Raw genomic sequence first — 22,201 nt, 5'->3', positions numbered from 1 at the left:
CCCACTAGTAAATACAAATCAAACATGGTTTTAAAGTATTTGTAAGTATTAACGGTATATATAGAGGAGGCACCTCTGTATTATTACATACTGTATTGTTCGCGCTAACCCAATGCATCAATGGCAGACTGGGCAGCAGTGAGGGGTCGACCCGGTTTCACCCGGCCAATGCGGTTCATCACCTGATAACCAGAGTTCTCCAGTCTGCAGCATTTTTACTTTTTACTAGCCCCATTTACTGAGTGCCTCGTTCATCATACAAAATTAATTATGGAAGTGGTTAGCGCCCCAAAAGGTCCGAAGAGGCTGTTTGCTTGGGATTGCTTCCTCTAAAAGATCATTAAAAGTAACAAATTACAAAAGTAACAAAGTGTATTACACTTATCAAATAAAGGTGCAATCAGGGTAGAGCAAGCATCCTTTGTAACCCAGTGTTTTGCCTTTTAAAGAACCATGCAGTATACATTTTATTATTTTCCTGTGAAGGCTGGTTGTGGATTAACATAGACCTTCTGCTGTTTTCCCATAGTGTTCTGGATGACGAGAGCAGCAACCTTCGGCAACAGAAGCTAGACAGACAGGTAGGTCAGAGAGACTGAATGAGATTGCACGGTATTCATAATATTAATGTATTGACGTCATGTGCAGCAATAAACTAAATTGCAGCACTGTCTTTAAATAGATTTTCTTCCCTCTCATTTCTTCATGCAACTAAATATGTCAAATGAAGACATCGTTTTCATTTGAGCGAAGCGGTGAGTCAGGAAGCAACAATTAAGAAAGATTAAAAGTGGAATGCTAGTTTTCCAACACATTTATATCCTGTAGGAAGACCATAGTAGATACCTTGACCAGGGGACTCTTTCTCTTAATTCACAAATTTGACAAAAGCTAATATCTAATTGCATATATGTATAAACTTAAGATTGTTTCAGCATATGGAAGAAGCCCCACACAAATCTTGCCAGTTGTGGACAGATAAAGGGTATAAATCTATCCTTGTGTAACAGTGAAACAATGGCTTATCAGCAACTTGATTGGAGCTCATAGAAACAACAGTAGTCAGATAAAACCTTGTTTTAAACCTGCACTTCAGAATACTACTGTTTTGTACATCTTGTAACAATGATAACAGTTGAACCAAGCATCTATTGAAAGGCATATGAAAAATGTCATGAATATAACCTGTGCATTATACTAGGCTATCAATGAACAATAAAAACATTAAAGATAGAAAAGGCATACATACTGAAACCACAACCAATAAAATATATCCCCTATAAAAACAAAGCAAGGACTCCATATTCCTCATAATAACATAGTTCAGTGTCAAGTCTGGTGCATCAGTTTCTTTGATACGATTAACTTTGATACAAGGATATAGATACCTGTTCTGTATATGCATCATTTCCTTAATTGTGTTTCTGATAGCTTAAAAAAACCTGTAACTGATTCCCAGAGGGATCTGATGATTTTATAAACCATCTTTATGAGTTTCACTGATAGTAGATTTAATTTTACATGTAGTCTTTGTAAGAGAATCTATTAAACAATATTTTGTTTGCAAGAACAGTAACCACAAGGATGTTTGGTTTAGTGATCACTATCATAAAAGCTGAACAGCTTGGCCAGATTTATATGGGAGGATTTTTTTAACAGTACAGTGCATATAATTTATTTTAGTTAGATCTGGAGAAATTATAGATTTTTGATATTCATATATTTAAAATAATGTATTTTAAATATTTCTGAATAATGAAATACCAGCTTTTCAACTGAATTAATAAACATATACATTCTTTTTTTTTATACATTTTTAATAATTTGGCGCCATTTCAGATTATTAGTTCATTAGAAAAATAGCCACAAGCGGCATAAAAGCAAGCTCCTAACTTTGATGGTGGAGACTGAAGCAACAAAGGATCTAAGAATCCAATTAAAGGTAAATGGCTCAGTTCAGAAAATCAACTGACATCTCTGCAATTAACATCGATCCCCAGGTTGCAATTGCACAGAGAGAAATTACTCTTTTATCTTTGATGTGTTCTTGTTCCCCAGAACCAGTTTATATTAAATTGTACAGATATTTCAGTTGACATTGGCAGTTTACGAAGTGGGACCAGATTGAACAAATTTTCAACCCCCTCCCCTACCATCAGAGTGTGTGAAGGAGCCTGTGACAAGAAAATGCTTCAGTAAATTAGAAACAATAAAATATTTTATACGCTCTTTTTTGTCCGACTTTTTTGGACTAGGGATTTAACTGGGATGATCAACTTGAAAGATGTAAAGTGAAAAAAACGAAAATTCTCTTAACCTGTGTTGATTGTTTGAAACACATCACAGATCACTCATGTATTTCAGTGTTGTGTAGGAGTTCTGAATCGTTCCAAGTCTTGGAAGCCTTCCAGATGGTTCCATTCATTTGTTTTTCTAGAGAGCTAGGTATTACTCTCCTTCCAGTGCCTGAGAGAGGATTAATATTTGTAGGAGTTGTTGGGTTGTTTGGTAGTTGTCCGTTGGCTGCAAAACAGCTTCTGCTGCTGGAGCTGTCAGTCTTTAGTGTCCTGTGCTTTTCAGCTGAAGGTGGGAGATTTAAAAAAGGAAGGAGAAGGAGCTGTTTTTCCTGCAGTGGCATTTGGACAATTTATGGACTATTTAAAATGTGACAATATTAATAAAATATTTTAAAAGCTCCATAGATATCTGTGGAAGTGCAAATATACCTATTTCAATCTGCAAGCATTATGCTATTTGGGAAAATGTTATATATTTGTTTTTATTTAATTTTTTTGGAGGGACAGAAGAAAGGAGTTATAAGATAATACATAATATTGTTGTTTACAAATGTATGTGATGTTCTGCTTTTATCATTGCATGGATATCAATATTTAAGACAAAATATGTATGCAGTTTTTGTACGTCTTCTGTCTGAAATTAGAAATCCTTGATTAGAACATCAAAGATGAATGTGGGGTCTATATTATGGGGAGAGGAAGAGCTTCATGCATAATTCATTAAAGTGCAATTAGCTGAATTTCCTCATTAAGGTAAAATAAGGCTGTTGTTATTCTTTCAACGTGTCTGTTCTTGGGATCCATGAGTGAAACAGATATCATAAGCAAATCTGTTTCACTTAAACAAGCAGCAACTACTGTTCTGTTATAGCAAAATGGAAGAATGGTGTTATTTATAAATGAGAAAAACACACATAAAGATCAATTAAGATGCAATTAAAATGTGGCCGATACTCCACTGACATCAAACAGCTTACTGAGGGACACAATATTCCTTGTTAGATGATATCAATGCTAAAACAACCTACCTGTGATATGTGAAAAACAAATAACAAATAACAGTTGTGTAGAGAGTAGGAGAGAATGAGCTGCTCTCATTGTGCTGTATTGGTTTAGGGGCTCATGATTGATTGGACTGGAGTGATCAATTGGCTGTACACTTAAATGTAAAACCCATAGAGCTTTAAAAGGTTTACGGTTATGTGGTGTACAGCCAACAGCCATACAGGTGTCAGTAAAGGGTTTACATGTCACCTTGAGTGGTGTAAGAAGATGCCAGCCCTGATTGTCAGTGAAAGTTTATGGGTTCTGGGTTGCCAAGGAATAGATTATGAAGACCTTCTGTTCAATTTGAGCAAACAAGAGGGCTCAGTTATTTTACCATGAAGGCAGCCATGCAGTTACAACTGACTGTATTTAAAGATCATTTCCTGTAGCGTTTCCTTTTTTACATGAGTTTATGAAGAGGTTAAGAGTTTAAGATGAGTTCTGCTTCAGCAATACTTGAAATTGTGTTTGCAGGTGGCACCAGGGTTTTCTTAAATCTTTTATGGGCTGTGGCTGTGGGATCATTTTTAGACCGCAGTCTTGCTTAATTATGGGTGACTTCATATAGAAGATATGAGCTGTCAGACAGTATCTGAGTTAACTCCGCTGCTGTTAATAATCTTTTCATGTGAATTCTTCTTCAGATGTTTTAAATTTTAAAAGAAAAAATCATAATATGGTACTACTTCCCTGCTGTGTAGGCAGAAAAGAAAGAAAACATAAATAAATGCAGATAAAAATAAGGGGGGAAAGTGAGACAGATTTGTTTAAATGTTCTGTGCTAATTAATGTACTGAAAATACTGTAATTTGTTTTAACTCTTGCTGTTTGTTCCTCCTGAGCTAGATTAAATTAACAATTTTCTAATTTACATTTACTGGCTTAGAAACAAGTGCCATGTCATTGTGCACTGTCATTGAAAATGTAGACAACGCAGAGGATCGGGTTGATTTTTTGTTTTGTTTTGTTTTGTGGGAACAAGGCGCACAAGTAAGTTTTGTTCCTTCCCTTTGTGCAAGAACCCTAGCAGGCCATAGTCTAATGAATGGGGTAAAAGCTAGCAGGAAAAGCAGCACTTACAAAGAGGGCACAGCTGCCATTCAAGGCCTATCCTTTATTCTCATGGGTAGACCTAAGCACAACAGGTTCCCAATATCCTGTTTGTGACATTTAAAACAAGTAGTGGCCAGTAGATAAAAGCTTTTGAGTGAATTAATTACTGTAAAAATGCTTACTTTTCCTTTAGCTCTGGAGGATATTCTCCTGATATTAACTGAATTTACAGCCTGCTTTTAGGAACTGATTTTTTTTTTTCTTCTATAGACACAGGAGAGTTGCAGAGTTCGAGCAAAGCTTTTCTGGTCTTGTGTAATTTTTAAAAAGAGTTGTATCCTGCGGTTGTGTATTTCGAGGCATCTGTCACCTCTGCTATCTTTGACAATTTGACTAACAGTGTGTGAAAATACAGGCTAGACTTGTCAGGAGGAAAAACGGGGAAGTTTAGACTTCAACATCACATTGATCCAAAATGTGGTTTTTAATATAGCCTTTGACGCAATGTGGGAATGTTCTTAAACACAATAATATGAAATTAAAATGAAATTAAAATGTAAACTACAGTGCATACAAGTCTACTTTAATACTGTTTTCAAGCTCTGTTTGCATATAATTGAACTAAAACATATAAAGATGATTTTTTGTTTGTTTTTGTAATGTTACTTCTATACTGAGCTTCACAATACCCTTCTTCCACTATGATAATGGTGTTATGCTTAGTTTCCTCAATGATAATATGAAGAAATTCCTTTTAGAATGAGTGTTTTCAGTGGATTAATATATAGGTTTTTTTGTTTGTTTGTTTTTTACTAGAAAAAAAAATTATCTCTGAAGATTTAGTGAACTCTTTAGAAAATAAGAGAGCTGACAAGTTTGATTTTCCTGGGAAGTAACTCTGAGAATAAGCCCTGAGGGGCATGGGCACAGGCACAAATAGAATATACAGTTAGGTCCATAAATATTTGGACAGTGACACAATTGTCATCATTTTGGTTTGAGCCACTGCCCCCCACGAGGCTCCACTGTACAGCGCTGTATTTAAATGTGTTGCACATCGTTGCATTTGTTTTTCATTTTAGCATTAAATATGAACCATTTATGATGATGTGCCACTCATTTTTTTGTAGTGTACAGTGCTGCTAAGGAAAAAAGTAAGTGTAGATCCCTGAGATGTGCTTTAAGTGTAGACTTTCATCATTAATTTGAGTGTAGTGACATCCAAATTTGGTGAACGGTGTACGAATTACAGCGATTTTTATATGTGGTCCCCCCAATTTTAGGGGCTCAAAAGTATTTGGAAAAACGAACATAATCATGAATTAAATTGTGAGTTTCAATATTTGGTTGCAAATCCTTTGCAGTCAATGTCTGCCTGAAGTATGGAACCCATTGACATCACCAGATGCTGGGTTTCTTCCCTGGTGATGCTCTGCCAGGTCTGCACTGCAGCTGTCTTTAGTTCCTGCTTGTTCTTGGGGCATTTTGCCTTCAGCAAGTGAAATGCTGCTCAATTGGATTCGGGTCAGGTGATTGACTTGGCCATTGCAGAACATTCTACTTCTTCGCCTTAAAAAAGTCTTGGGTTGCTTTCGCAGTATGCTTCGGTTCATTGTCCATCTGCACTGTGAAGTGCCGTCCAGTGAGTTTTGAAGCATTTGGCTGAAACTGAGCAGATAATATAGCCCTGAACACTTAAGAATTCATCCTGCTGCTTTTGTCAGCAGTCACATCATCAATAAATACAAGGGAACCATAACATGCTTCACAGATGAGGTGGTATGCTTTGGATCATGAGCAGTTCCTTCCCTCCATACTCTCTTCTTCCCATCAAGCTGGTACAAGTTTATCTTTGTCTCATCTGTCTATAGGATGTTGTTCGAGAACTGTATGGGGTTCTTTAGTTTTTTGGCAAACTCTAATCTGTTTCCATCTTGTGGTAAACCCCCTGTATTTACTCTGGTGAAGTCTTCTCTTGATTGGTGACTTTGACACAGATACACCTACCTCCTGGAGGGTGTTCTTGATCTGGCCAACTGTTGTGAAGGGGTTTTTCTTCACCAGGGAATGAATTCTTCTGTCATCCACCACAGTTGTTTTTCTGTGGTCTTCCAGGCCTTTTGGTGTTCCTGAACTCACCAGTGCGTTGTTTCTTTTTAAGAATGTACCAATTAGTTGATTTGGCCACATCTAATGTTTTTGCTCTCTCTCTGATTGGTTTGTTTTGATTTCTAAGGCAAAACAGGAACTAAAGACAGCTGCAGTGCAGGCCTGGCAGAGCATCACCAGGGAAGAAACCCAGCATCTGGTGATGTCTATGGGTTCCAGACTTCAGGCAGTCATTGACTGCTAAGGATTTGCAACCAAGTATTGAAACTCACAATTTAATTCATGATTATGTTAGTTTGTCCAAATACTTTTGAGCCCCTAAAATTGGGGCACCACATATAAAACTGGGTGTAATTTCTACACTGTTCACCCAATTTGGATGTAACTACCCTCAAATTAAATATGAAAGTCTACACTTAAAGAACATCTTGATAGTTTCCTTTCAAGTCCATTGTGGTGGCGTACAGAGCCAAAATGATGACAATTGTGTCACTGTCCAAATATTTATGGACCTAACTGTAAATGTTTTTTTTTTTTATCTTTCAAAACAACTTTTTTTCCTTTTTTCTTTTGTCTCGTCTTGTTTTGCTTTCTTTATGGTATTACCCCTTCCTGTCCAGATGCCATAGCACCTAAAAACAAAGCAAGGCTTTGGTAGGGGATGGCTTTGTTGGTATATTATCATTGGTGTAACCAGAGGGCTGTGTCTTTCAGCGTGCTCTGCTAGAGCAGAAGCAGAAGAAGAAGCGCCAGGAGCCGCTGATGGTGCAGTCCAACGTGGATGGCCGCTCGCGCACGCGCAGGATGAAGCAATCTGAGGAGCAGGCCCCGCTGGTGGAGTCCTACCTCAGCAGCAACAGCAGCACCATCTACCATGGTAAGACAGCTGGAACTGCTGGAACTGCAGTGAGACCGTATTACCCATGGTTCTGTAGTTAGCTCTACAATGTGTCTGCCAATGCCTGTTTTTTGACTTGTGTATTGTCTTTAAAATAGTTTCAGAAGTTTGTTCAACCCCAAGCAAGATGTGAGTGGCAGCAGGTAAATAGAGCTGATTGTGGCCTATTATTGCTTGACTGAGGGAAGGATGACCCTGCCATGGGGATGAGGTCATTGGAACTTGCTCTCCAGGCATGATGTGCCTAGGAAGTGCTTTGTGTTTTTTTTTTTGGGATGGAAGTGGATTGCAAATCAGGGGGTTTGTTAACTGAAACTTGGGTAGATGTAAGTGGAGAGTAAGATTTGGGCTTGTCCTTCTCCCAAACGTTCAACTAAATCTCCGTTGACCTGACATTAACCAAAATGTCTTGCTTAATATTAATTTGTGCTGGAATATTGGAGCCATGTTGTGACCTGACCAAAATCAAAGGGTGCGTTTCTCCTGCTCAACTCAATGTCTTATATTGCATAAATTATACAGTTATTGGACTGCAATGACTATATGGGGGTTTCCAAGTGGTGTGTCCGTCACAGCCTCTGCCACAAACACATCCTCTTCTCTTACAGGTGAGAGCGGGCTGGTCTCAAATCCTGCCTGTCTCTTAGGCCGCTTTCAGATTATTTTTTACCGGCAATGTTGTCCTTGATCAGGGCGGTGGTGCAAAAATGTTTTTATTGATTCTGTTCCTGTCCAAGCAGCATCTGAAACTATAATTCACAACTGCATTTCATGAGGATTTTTAGATGTCAGGCAATAACTTGGAGGCCACCTACTTAAGAGACTGAGTAAGAGGAATGAGGACTCGAGAGACCAAAGATTCCCATGTCCGTTTATTTAAGGATAAATTACCCAGTCAGAGTCAGTTCATGTATAAAATGTTATCCTTGTCAATAAAATGTTTGATAAAGATGGTAACTTTTATTCTGTTCAGAACTGTGCCTGTAGACTAGATTCTCCAGTATAACATTTTGTAGAGCTGGCAGTTGGCCCATTGTTGCTGGTAAACAAAGAGCTTTATTTGGAATATAAAAGACATCTGTTTTATGGAATTACTGTGCATCTGTATAACAGTGTGTGGTGCATGTACTGAACATCACCACACAAAAAAAGCCATAAAGGTACTTAATCTCTAAATCACTGAGTGCTAGAGTGATTAGGCTCGAAGGAGCACTTAGGTTTTCTATGGTATTAAAATAAAAACAACAAGAGGGAGAATCTGTATTGCTTTTTACCCCTGTGTCCTGCTCTGGCATACATTTGTCACTCTTATGAGCGAACTGCAATGCAGGCTGGATTTATTCACATTTAAGTGGTTATGTTGTTATGTCTTAACCCAACCCAAGATTAAGGGCAGGGACCACCACTCATAATTTTCATGTGTATTGATCTTAATGTGAATTTGTAAAGACCAATGTTCACCAATGTACAGTGCTATGTGCAGAGGTTGTCTTCCCTATTACAGAAACCGTTCATTTTATCGCTGCATCAAATTCAGGAAGCAAGTAAAAGCTAATTTACTAATTTCTCATCTTCATTCCTGTTTTCCTGGACACCACACAGCTGGTGTGGGAGTTGGGATTCAGGGCATCTCCTCTCATTAGCCTGAGGTCATACAGCACATTTTCTTCTGCATGTCATCTCAGCTAGCCTTGTCAGAGAGCACTGGGTTGTCTTCCCTCCCCGAGTCTGTCCCCCCTTTGACAATTTGACGAGAGTAAGACACTTGACCTTCTGATGGAGAGTTGAGTGCAATCTGTGCAGTTCTTTGTAAGAGTTAGCAAACAAACATGTGACACAGTTTGAACAAATTGATTGTGTGCGCATCCTAGGAGACCATGCTGACACTCGCTGAAAGAACAATATTTACCAGCTCTGGAGTCTTGGTAGAGAAAAGTCACTCAGAGGTGAATTGTTCCCTGAGTGTGAATGTCACATATTCCACCATATACAGCACATATTCTGTAATGTAGCTTAAATTAATATTGTGGTGTTCTGTGTGGTAGCCCATAACACACTGGTACCTTCAATCTGTCTAAATAATCAGTGTTCCTTTAATCACCAGGCAGTGTGAGAAGAGGGAGTATAATTACTTTCTTATTGTTGCTGTTGTTTTTATCTTCCACTCTCCAACTCTTTCTTCTTCTTGAATGTCTCCTATTTATAGTATGAAAGGTGTAAATTGCATCCTATCTCTTTTAGTAGTACCTCATTTTAAAGGAATCTGGGGTCCCCTTGGCGAAACTGCTACTTAATTACATGGAAGAACTCTTTAATCTTAACAAAGCAAACCCTTGCTCTCTTCCTTACAGCCCTCGTTGATGAAAAGACAAATACCACAGGCCCAGTTCACACATCTTTCATGTTTTTCATGAGCTACAATTTCAAACCCTGCAATGATTTTAGGCTCATATTGGATTCTTGAACGTGAAGGTCTCAAAGATTAACATAATTGATGGGAGCTTTATATAATGCAAAAGTTCAATGTGAGTATAAGAGGTTTCCAGAGATTTGGCAGAACAAAATGGACAGAGGACAAAAATAGACATAGTGGACCTTCTAAGTGAAGGACTGTGGGGATGTCACTTTATATACTAGTTAATCTATAGCTGTATCAATGTACAAAAGTATCAAGGTAAATATATAATATATATATTTTTTCTTGTTCATTCACATTACTTTCAGTTTCATGCAAATTTTCATCTGCAGACTATTTTTAATTGAACAGCACTGATTTGCATTGAAAGTCAAGGTTGGGCCCATATCTGAGAGAGATCACAGAAAGACAAAGATATGCTAACAATGGAGCAACAAAGAAAATGGAAAATGCTTCCAGTTCATTTTGTTTTCCCTCTCTTTGTGATTTTTTTTTTCCTATGGCAATCAATTTCTTCTTTTTCTTTTGCTGGTTGTTTCAAATAATTGCTTGCAGAATTGGCGTGATAAAACGCTGGGCATTCTTTGAGAGTTGTTTGGTTATTAATGGCTTTGAGTTGTGAGTTACACTAGATGTAACACTAAGACCTGTCAGAAAACAAGGAACGAACAAAATGTATTAACCTTCATGTGTTCCTTTTGTAATAAACAAAGAAATCACAGCCTTTTTCTGAAGCAAAGGGAAATGAAGGTGAGAGAGACTTTGGTACAGCTTTTACAAGGACTGCCTATCAAAGGAGTAATCATCTTCATTTGGTAGCAAAGATTCTGCCTGCTAATGGTATAAATTGGGTAATTATGTTTGTCCATTTGCAAACATTACACAATCTGTCTTTTCCCCTTGCTCAATAACCTTAGATCATCTTCGTAAAAAGGCTTTCTGTAGCTGGCTATCTTTTGCTGTTTGCTCTACTAACACTTGAGCTTTTTCTAGTGCGCTTTACTTTTTCCACCCTGTATTTCTTATCTTTGCCTTTTCTTCTCTTTCTTTGTCTGTTGTCCTTTTGTCTCCTCTGCTTGCCTCCCTTCTTCCCGTGCCGCCGCCCCTGCCCTGCGTAGTGCAAGAAGCTGAACAGGAGGATGTAAATGTTGTTACGGACACGCAGGCTCCAAAATCCACTAAAAAAGCAAAGTCAGCCTCTTCCACCTCCCAAACTGGCAGCGCCAAAAAGGAGAAAAAAGGAAAACACAAAGGTTAGACGCATGCTCCTTCATGGCAGACATCATTTATAATGAGCTCCTACAGCATGGTATACTGTGGATTTCTGCTAGATATTTGCTCGTGGGCATGCAGCGTCTCAACGTTTTTTGCTGTGTCTGTTTACAAGATCTAGACAGGCAGTGACCTCCAAACTATCACCAGAGCGTCTGTCTCTGTGACTGCATTGCAATCACTGTGCTCTCATTATCCTTTCAGCTGGAAAGACATAAAAACCAAGGTGGAAGGTGCAAATAGCTTTTTATATGTTTTACAGGTCAGTGTGGCTCATATATCTTGTTAGCATTGAGCATTAAAATCACAGCAAAGCACTGCAGGTGAACATGGTTGAAATGGAGTGAAAGTGAAGGAAAATCTATGTGAAGTCATGGTAAGATTAAAAAAGAAAGACATTGGTTAACACTCCTGTTGCTTTGGGAGCCTGTTCAATAGTGTATTAAAGCTTCCTGTCCTGTGGATTGTGGTTTGTTCAAATTAGTGACTATTTGGAAAAAACTAAATTGGATCTGTTTCTACACCCCAAATTGGGTTTGTTCCTAACTACCTCTGCATTTAAGTGTGGTGATTTAATCACATCAGGCATTCCTTTTAAGTTTTCCCTGCAAGATGGTCCTTTGTGTTGCAAGAATTGAAATAATGCAGTCCCTTAATCAGAAAGGAACTCTCTTGATCCCATCTGTCGAGTCTTTTGCTGTGCTTTGAATCATATAGGAATCAATAAAGCAAATTCAGCACAGAACATGCCATGTGTGGTTAAAAACAATCGGCAAAAACTGATTTAAGTGCTGTGGTTCCCATCTTGCCTTTTCTTCTCTGCCTTTCAATATATAACGCCGCTGTGATACCGCTCGGCCATTCACCTCGTTAGTAACAAGAATTGTAGTTGAAACCCGATCTAGAAGAAAACCAAGTCGTGACGAAGACATTAAAATGAACTGATTTTGCCTCTGTCGCTAATAAGCATGTGGCAGTGACAGAGACAGGAGAAGTGTGTGTGTTGTGTGTGTTGTGTGTGTTTTTTTCTTGTTGTTAACTATGAATCACACAGACCATGACGAGCAGCTTGAAATTAAAATAGACATGAAGCTATCCCTCCCAGAAGCAATTGGCTGTGCATTAGATGTATACCTTGTTATTTATTATTTGTGCTCCTGTTCAAATGACCCATTTTGTTCTGATTGCATCCAGTCCAATCACACTGAACATATTTTTAAAGTGCCTCTGACAGAGGCCAATCAGTATTGTAACTGAAAGGTGACAGTTATATTCTACATTGTACATCAGCATTTTATTATTATTGTTATTTTTGTAGAGAAGAAAAAAATTAGCTTGTGTATTCAGCCGTGGCCTGTAGAGAAAGCAGTTTTTGATATGGTTATTTACAATGTGTGTCTAATAACCTATGGTTTTATTTAGTTGTTTAAACGCTTGGATAGAAATTTCAGAAAGGCTTCTATTTTGTTTCTCAACGTAGCCGTAATTGCTTTATCATCCCATCAAATCCCCTCAGGTATAATTTTGAGTAGTTATCTTGTCCTTAAGTCTGCGTGTTACTGGCTATCTGCTGCATTAGGAACACCGTGTTCTGCACAGTGTTTGTGGATAATTTAATGAAAACGAGACCATTGCTGATTTCTGTAAGAGGTTTGGAAGGAAACGAATGCTCACTGGCTTTTTAAACCGAGGCCTATGTGTGTACTGATGACTAATGCAAAGGTTGCCTATTTGATGTCCTTCATTTATTTGCTCTGCTTTTATTTTCTGCCAAGAAAAATGGCAGAAAATCCCCAATGCAAAAGATAACTGAGCTCTACTACCATAGTGAGAGCCTGAGTACAGACAAAAATAGAAACCCAATCACAAAAAGATTTGCCCAGTCAGTTCTCACAGATGAAGACCAAGCGCATGAAGCATGTTTGTGTTGAGGTCCAGCTTTGGTTCTTCTGTTCAACATGATTGTGTTTAAAAAATACAAACATTTTAATTGGCTGGAGTGTTTCTTTAAAATATATATATTTTTTGGACATGTGAACAGTTTTGTAGCAATTTTGAAGGCCAGCATGCTCAGGCAGCCCTTGTCGAGGCTCAGGATATTGATCTTCAGAAATGGAAAGCATGGCCAAGGTGGAGCATGTCTGTGTGTGGCTCAGCTCAGTGACAGATAGGGGGTTTTGTGGTCTGGCAGGAATCGATGGTCCAGCTGCCTTTCAGGACGAGGTGCAGGACCTGGGGAGTCAGATCCAGATCCTTACGGTGGGGCAGTCCAGTACAGATGAGGGGGAAGGAGACCCTGTGACCAGTGCCCAGCAGCAGGGAAAACAGGACCTGCGAGTCACCATGCAGAAGAAAGGTACTGTACCCACCGTATAATGTTTATCACTGGCACTTTTTGGGTAAAGAGAGTTTAGTAAACGCAATAACTCAAATGGGGAGTAATATTTAACAACATATGCAATAATAAAGTGCTGCTTCTTCTTTTTTCAACCGTATAAAGACCACTCACTTAAAAACCTTTATCAATAACCTTTAATTTGCTTAGTTTTCGACTGTGTACATTTTCACACCTAACTTAATGTCAGGGTGAAGAAAAGGGCAGAGCTCTGTGTGACATCTCATTAAAGGCCAGTCTGGCCTGTAGATATTTCCCTGCTGTCCCCGAGTCGATCACATGACTCAGTCTGCAGTTGCAGAAGCGTCAAATGAAGAATTGGTGTCATTGGCATCTCCCACCTATCTTAACAGTATGGGAAGAGACGCACAACTTCCTGAAAAGGTCTTATTACTCTGTTCTTTCACACTGTCACTAATCCCTCTCTCTTGAATTCATGGTGATCTAGACTAGTTTTTGACCACCTAATGAAAGTAGCTTTTGAATTTGTCAACCAAATATGAATTTCCCATCAGTGTAGAACTTTATCCTTTCTCAGTCCAAACCAGTTTATATTTAGAGAGAGGTTTGCAGTGTCTCTTCTACCAATGTTTTTATTTTTTTTAACAGGCATTTCCAGTAGTATGAACTTTGATGAAGAGGAGGATGAGGAGGATGAAGACAGTTCCAACTCCTCTCAGCTTAATAGCAACACTAGGCCAGGCTCAGCCAGCAGCAAGAAATCCAGCAAGGTATGTAGGTGCTTGAAATCCTCACGTGTTTCAGTCTAAACCTGCACTACAGTTTCTGAAGAGAGTTATAACTACACCATCTCAGCTGCTTTTCTTTGCATAAGAATAAGTTATGTTCTCCAAATGTTTCCAAAGCCTGTATTCAGGAGTTCAGAATTTGTAAACTGATTTATTTATTTATTTGTTTACCAGGATAATGTAAACAAAAGCATGACTTCATGAAAACTGAAACCACTAAGACAGTTTCTTGTTCAAGAAGATTTTCCAAACAAACAAAAAGGATGTAGAAGTTTTGATATTTAACATTTAACAATAACTAATACATTTGAAGTCTCTGTTTTAACACTTGTATTAAGGAAGATATTGATTAGTTAGTTGCATGTTTTCTAATAATATTTCTGTTTAGCATGTTTTGTTTTGTTTTGTTTTAGTGTCAGATATCCATGAGACAAACTTGCCATTCGATTGCAGTTAGTCTAATACAACAAAATGAATATAGTTTCTTGGTTTAATAATGAGTAGAGTGTGTTCATTGTATTTTCTTGCACTCTGAGTATTTTACATTTTAAGTTGGAAAAACCCCAGCATTTAGAACAAGAGAATTATTGATCTTGCCTGTAAAGGTTTATACTGGCACAAAAGCTCTGTCTCAGTGTAGTAAGATAGTTAGTTTTAATTAGTTTCATCAGTGCTGATGTAGCTACAGGCATGTATAATGTTTGAGCTCCTAATTTTGGCATTTCTGAGACAATCGGTAAGATCTTTATCATTAGCAGCATAAACAATTAGAAGCTGAGGCACAGAGATAAGAATAATAATATCGGCAATGAGGGTTGAATGTCAGAAGCTATTACATTTTGATGCACAGCAGTATACCATGGGAATCAAAAAAGGAACATTTCTGACTTTAAGGGGAAACGTACTCAATATGAACCCTTTGGGTTTTGAACAGCCAGATGACCATACATTTCTCACACAAGGGATTGTTTTGTAAAGTTACACTGTGGAAGTCTTGGGATTACATTTTTGATTTGCCTATGTTTTCTGGTGAAGGCTGTCAGGGCACTTCCATTTCTGTGACCCCAGAGTTTTTGCCTGATATTTTTTATTTCTCTTTTTTTACTCCACGGCTGACCCGTTCTTTTACGTGTGATTTTAGCTCTGTTGTTTTCACACATTCAGGATGTATCCTTTTAAAAATGGACAGCTGGCGTAAGTGTTCCATCTAAAAATAAACCCGATAATAGTGCTGTGGATCCCGGAGGTGAATCGGCAGTGCCAAAGGAATAGATTGCTGTGCTCGTTTGCCACAGATATCCTGTCATTGGAAGCCCTGATGCTAAGCCACACAGCGATTTGCACCCCCACCATGCATCAACAAGCATTTAAACAGCGTGTGAAGAATGAGAGATGTCTGTGTTTTGGCCTGATGCGCTACCTTCATGTTTTTCTTTTCTCTTCTCTTTCTCTCAACCTCTTCTCCCAGGAAGCTGCATCAGCCTCCACCCCACCAATGAACGAGCCCATGGTAGATGTTGATGACCTGGAGGAATTTTCCTTGAGACCCGCCCCCCAGGGCATCACCATTAAATGCCGGATCACACGAGACAAGAAGGGCATGGACAGAGGAATGTACCCCACTTACTACCTCCACCTGGAAAGGGAGGACGGCAAGAAGGTGAGACACAAATTCATTAAGATGACAATAGATCCTTGAAGTGAAAAATATTTAATAGCTGTAGAGGGAAAGATGAAGAGGGAATACGATCCTTTACAGAACCTAAATAACACAAGATAACTTCTATGCATCTTAATAAAGCTGAGGGATAATAAAACTCTGAAAGGGAGAAATTAGTTTAGTTCATTAATATAACGTATGCACAGCATGGGAAATCAGTATGTGAGATCACTCGGGATCAATTTAAGAGATCCGGAATTGCTTCAAAGATTAGGGAAATGTGGTATTTTCAATGTTTGTACAATACTGTGGCAGTAGCTACAGAAAACACGGGCTGACAAAGTGTTTACTCCTCATTTCGCCAACTCTGACATCTGCTGAGATTTAGAAGCCAGACTGACAGGCATAAAAAGAGTAAATGAAAATTGAGTTACTCTTATTTATTTTTGACACCTCACAGCTAGGCTTCTTTGTCTGTTACTGGATTTGTTCCAAGCAATGATTTTTACACTTTTAAACTAAATGAGCAATGCACAATGCCAAGCATTAGCAAGCAGGACACAGAAAGACAGGGAGTGACTTTGCATCTTAAGAACAATCTCTTTAAGAGCATCCTGACCTCCTGTTCTTTTGCTTGCCGCCCTAATTTACGCACTCGAATTCTCCTCACTTCTCAGAGTGCCTGATTTTCCATCTTTTGAGTGCAGGTTCCACATGTTTGCATTAAAAACCCATTGACAGTTACAGTTCTCTGATATAATTGTCCCAATGCAATTACTGGCATTGCAGATGTTGCTAATGTACGTGATTGTGTCAGGCCAGTGGAAATGTACGCGTAACATCGCTGGCATCTGTTTGTATTTTGTAGGTCTTTCTGTTAGCTGGAAGGAAACGAAAGAAGAGCAAAACCTCAAATTACCTCATCTCCATAGACCCAACTGACTTGTCTCGTGGTGGAGAGAGTTTCATAGGGAAACTCAGGTCAGTGTCTCTCAGCCCAGCTTAACTGATGCGATGAATTTCTTTGTCCTCAGGCGTTTCTCCCTGTTCTGTTTTTCCACCATCTTAGCTCATGTTTGAACACAAAGTGATAAGTCATCTCTTTCTGGGAATTCTACATTGCTTAACCCAGTGGAGTAGCTTAGTACTTCTGACACTTATGTTATTATTATTGTGTTTCTTTTAGATTTGTGAAGAGAACTGAAAATGTGTGTTACACATGATATGTTTTGTAATCGTTGTGTTTAGCTCAGTGGATAGGTAGCAGTGAAGCCCCTAGCTGGTCCTTTGTGATGGTGGGTCCATACCAAAAATACTAGTTTACTTCTGTGGATATAGGGAGAATGTTTGTCTGCATAATCTCTGTTCAAACCTATGTATTATGATGGTAATTAAAATGGCCACTGCATAAGTTTTTTCTATGTGCTGCTTTCTGAGTTTGAGAAAACTGGGTTACACTACAGCACAGACTGTGTTAAAAAATAGAAAGAGAATAATGAACTTTGTTGCTGCAATATGATGTCTCATCCATTTTCTTACACATTACTAATCAGCATCCATGACAGTTTACTTAAGAAGATGGATTGCAGCCTCCACTGTGTTAATGGAATGGGAGAGTAAATGGGTGCAATTTAAACAGTGACACCGTCTGGAATAAAGATATTTAGAAGATCCCTTTCTCTGCAAGAACTTGCCCCATATCAGAATCCACAGTTTATTTTTCCTACCAAATGATTTAATTAACCATTTTGCCAGGTGTTTATTTGTATTTAGATGATGTAGTAGTAAGTTAATGCAGTATTCCATAGTTAGATGCACTTTTAAGGTTAGTTTCACAGACCAAGCATGAATGCTAGTTACCTCAGATAATGTTAGGGCTCATTCATCATTCATAAAGTCATTGTTGCATTCTTAAAGGTAACTGACATGAAGTTAATCTTCCCAAAATTACCCTAATTGCATGGTAGCAAATTTCATAATCACAAATCTGTTCAATGACCTACCAATTCAGTGTTCACAGGTACGAGGGTAGAAAATGACATCAGTGATCCTCGAAATGACTACAACTGTGCTACTGCAGCCTTCATAGATATACTTAGTCTGGGAGAAGTTTTTTTTTTTTTTAACCAAAAGACAATATAGAAGTGCCAAAGGGAAAAGTGACTCATCTCTCATAAGTGAAGCTTATCTTGAAGTATTGCATAATTTTTATTTTCATTACCAGAGTAATTCAGATGTGGATCTTAGATGAGCAGTTGACCTTTTAATATTGTTAACTAGGCTGCTTTTTTTAAGCCCCATGGTCGTTGCTTGTGATCAGCATTTGATAGGATTGTGTTATAGTTATTATATAATCACAGGGTTATTACAGTGAGTTTATTTTTTAATTCAGGCTGTATTTTTTCGCTTTGCTGTAAGGGTCTTCACTTTTTTTCAAGAAAAAAGTCAAATCAGTTATAAGGAAATGTATTAAAACCAAAACCAATCTAGAAATCATTACAAATCAATCAAATTCAATCTGACTTTCAATCAGTTTGCTTTCTCATACTTCAGTAACCATGTTTGTGTTTATCAAGTATTATTTGGACTGTTTATGCATGTGAGGTAGATTTCCGAAAACACAGAAAGCTAAAATCCCTCTGGGAATATTATTCAGCTTTATTCACACTATTGTTTGCATATTTGGCCCAGACCATCACTTAAACCAGTCTCCCGGTCATTAAGGTTGATGGAGTGGTACGGTTTGTGGGCTGTAATAATAATGGTGATTGATGCGCATTTTGCTTTATTACTTGTAATTTGGTCCCTGGAGTACACAATAATTGCAGCCATTTGCTTATTTATTTCTCAGATCAAACTTAATGGGGACCAAGTTTACAGTTTATGACAATGGTGTGAATCCCATGAAGACCACCTCCAGTTTAGAAGCAAGCAACCTCCGTCAGGAATTGGCAGCTATCTGCTATGTAAGTGTCTGTCCTCACTGATGCTACATGGAGAGCAAGTGATTTAGAGCAATTACTGAAGGAAATGAACAATATATGTGTCACTGCCACCTCGCATCTATTCCCTTGGTAATCATTATGCGATATCAACAACAAAAGTAATAATACAAAACAGATTTTCTGGAAGCTCATAAAGGCCTGTGGTGAGTTAGTTTTAAAAAAAAATATTTTATAGGTTTTTTTCCTCAATAAGCATCTTATCTCATTCCCTTAGAAAATAAAAAAGTGACCCCTTGCTGTGTGTTTGACGTGTTGTAACTTACAGTAGATGGACGGAGCTCAGAAGCCCAATATTATGAAAACATTTTTCTTATTTTCATAAGTATAAAAAACAGTTTGTCAAATGCCTATTTACGTTAGTGTACTTTCCAGCAAATCCATAACTGTTTATTAATTCCTTTTTACTTCAATGACAAACATAGTAAACATACTTTTTAATTTCAGTTGCAGTCACCTGGCTTTATCAGTTATTAGCTTGAAGTAAGAAAACACAAAGCCAGAAACATTATTCTGGATCAGCCATAGTGTTTGGCACAGACAGGAGACCAGTAAAACAAGGAGTAGACATCAGAAAACTGTCATTACTGGCCATCTGATGTCACTGCCAGGATTGCAGTTAGAACGGTCGTAATAGTTTGTACAACTAGAATGTATTGTCAGCTTCGTATTCTTTTTATTTTACCCTTTGTTTCAATTCAGTAATTTTGTTCTTCTTCTTGCAAACACCATGGCTTTCAGGACAGTAGTATTTAGGGGTCTATACTCCTGACTGGAGGGTTGTGGGACCCAGATGGTCCCAGGTGGTCCCAAGGCTGGTGTACCCTTGAGCAAGGTACTTTACCTAGATCACGCCAGTAAAAAGTCAGCAATGGGTAATTGTTTGTAAAAATATGATATTGTAGCGACCTCAGGGTTTGAGGTAATTACTGTGATGAATTAAGACAAAAGAGTTTCCAAACAAAACTGAGGCTTTTTTAACTGAATTGCAAGGTACAACCACTTTCCCCTCCAATACTTCCTTTTTAAAGGCACTCAGTTGCTCTTTTAACACTCTCCCGCTCCAACTCTCCGAGCGGCTTGTCACTGCTGGCTATTCTACACCCCCAGGCCACATGACTCGCACCCGCCAATCGCCGCTCCCCAGCGATACCATTCAGGAGACAGGGGAAGCCACATGATCCTTCCACCCGAAAACATCCCTCCCTAACCCAAATTAACAACACCTTAAACCACACACACACACACACGCGCACACACACACTTGCCCTGCAGACACCCACCAGGATGTTACAATATATTGTAAAACTTGCTGTCACACTAGATAAGGGCATCTGCTAAGGAATATATAATAATAATATACTTTCCTCTGTGTACACACATTAAATATTAAGCTATTGAGTTGAACATTACACAGATATTTGTAGATTTGCATGTTCTTTGCAAAGATGTCATTGCAATTAGGAAATGTAAGTAAATGTATAAAAAGTATGTAATGTAAAATGTAAAAAACTACAACATATGATTTTAAGAACGGAGATACCACAGAGTGACCTGTACTGTTGTAGTCTGTACTCAGTGCTCACAGTCTGCTGTTGTCTAGAATGTTACAGTACATCCAGGTCTCTGTACCAGCCCAGATGTAAAAAAATTATTATAACCAGAGCACATGACCTCTGATATAATACTAACCGGGGGAGGGTATCCTGACCCATTGCATGCTGGATCATAGTGTATAAATCAAATTGACATTTTTAGGAGACTGTTCCCTGAAGAAAGGGCTAAGTGTCCAAAACATTTATCTTTCTTGCCAAATAAGAGTCTTGAAACTGGCAGTGTGTTGGTAAACACATTGTATTTTATGTTTAATTAAAGAATATAAGAAAGTAAACATCAGCTACTACAGCTCTGAAGGGTACTTCACTGAATTTCACCTGCACGATATGAAGCACTGAGACACCTAGTGCTCACAATAGGAAACACACATCTAAACCTGTCTCACAAAGAGGGATATGATGCATATGAACACAATGCACAAACTCAACTCAAGAATTGTTCATTTTGTTTTTATAGGAAACTAATGTTTTAGGTTTTAAAGGCCCTCGGAAAATGAGCGTGATCATCCCAGGAATGAACATGGATCACGAGAGAGTCTCCATCAGGCCGCGGAACGTAAGTACAACAGGCAATGAATGGGAGCTCTGTACTGAAGAAATTACAGCAGCGGCAAGCAGGTCTGTGTGGAAGTGGAACATGAAATAGAAGTGCTTTCGTGTGAGTGAATTCATATCCGCTCTGTGCCTCCATCAATTTGTGTGCTGTCAGTCACAGAGATAGGACAGCTACAAGAAATGCTATATCATGGAAAGCGGTTACATAATCAGAAGCCTCTAATCATCGGAAAGGAACAGAGAGCAAAGTGTCATAAATTCCTGTCAGGACATTTCTCAACAGAACCAATTTAGTTGATGTTGGAAAGCTGATGCGGAAATCATAGATTTAGTTCTCGAGAGTTCATTTTGTGAAGTCTTTTTTTTCTTTTGCAAATCAGAAGCAAAGCTCTAGAAGATTATTTATTCTGACAGATTACATTCCTAGCATTCTTGAGAATATGCTGTAAATACTATAGGTTTACTTCATTGGTAAAACTAAACTAAAGATTAGTATCTGATTTACACGCATCAGTATGATTGTTATTTTGCTATTAAAATGTAATGGACCATGATCCAGATTAAATTTAAATGATTGCAAATTACAAAATGATGAGTTATCCTCAGGAAGAACCAGTAATCCTCTGGGACCCATATTTGTTTTTGATTCCCCCCCAAATCTTTACTGATTTTAACTTGTGATTATATGTATTAAAAGTTTTGTTAAAGGTATGCCTTTATAGAAAATCTTTAATATGACGTTGTGTATGTGTGCGTGCAATTGTTAAGCTTTGTATCCAGGAATTGAGGAGAAAAAACACAAAAAACATGGCTTTGTTTTGCTTGTGACGTCCACTTCTTCCTGTCTGTAATCTATCAGGACCACGAGTCTCTGCTGGCGAGATGGCAGAACAAGAACACGGAGAGTGTGATTGAGCTCCACAACAAAACGCCCGTCTGGAATGATGACACGCAGTCCTACGTCCTCAATTTCCACGGCAGAGTCACACAAGCCTCAGTGAAGAATTTCCAGATCATCCACGACAACGATCGTAAGTGTAGAGGCCCGGCACATATACAGCACATGGTATAAAGTAAAAATCTGGAAAGAAGCAGTGTTTTTAAAAGAAAAAATAAATAATAACCCCAAAGG

General features: G+C 38.3%; 1 protein-coding gene across 1 annotated transcript in view; it reads left to right on the top strand.

Annotated features, from left to right (window-relative positions):
• Positions 1–22,201, top strand: part of tub (TUB bipartite transcription factor) — a 91,762-nt gene that overhangs the window by 64,424 nt on the left and 5,137 nt on the right. The window contains exons 2-10 of the mRNA XM_066700884.1: positions 530–581; positions 7,221–7,383; positions 13,284–13,448; positions 14,097–14,218; positions 15,705–15,896; positions 16,765–16,877; positions 18,748–18,862; positions 20,972–21,070; positions 21,929–22,100. Of these exons, the coding sequence (XP_066556981.1) occupies positions 530–581; positions 7,221–7,383; positions 13,284–13,448; positions 14,097–14,218; positions 15,705–15,896; positions 16,765–16,877; positions 18,748–18,862; positions 20,972–21,070; positions 21,929–22,100 (1,193 nt within the window). The remainder of the gene's footprint in view (positions 1–529; positions 582–7,220; positions 7,384–13,283; positions 13,449–14,096; positions 14,219–15,704; positions 15,897–16,764; positions 16,878–18,747; positions 18,863–20,971; positions 21,071–21,928; positions 22,101–22,201) is intronic.

The sequence above is a fragment of the Amia ocellicauda genome, chromosome 4 (genome assembly GCF_036373705.1).
Source record: "Amia ocellicauda isolate fAmiCal2 chromosome 4, fAmiCal2.hap1, whole genome shotgun sequence".
Lineage (NCBI taxonomy): Eukaryota > Metazoa > Chordata > Actinopteri > Amiiformes > Amiidae > Amia > Amia ocellicauda.
Note: the sequence above shows the minus strand (reverse complement) of the source record. Positions and strands in the feature narration are given on the sequence as shown.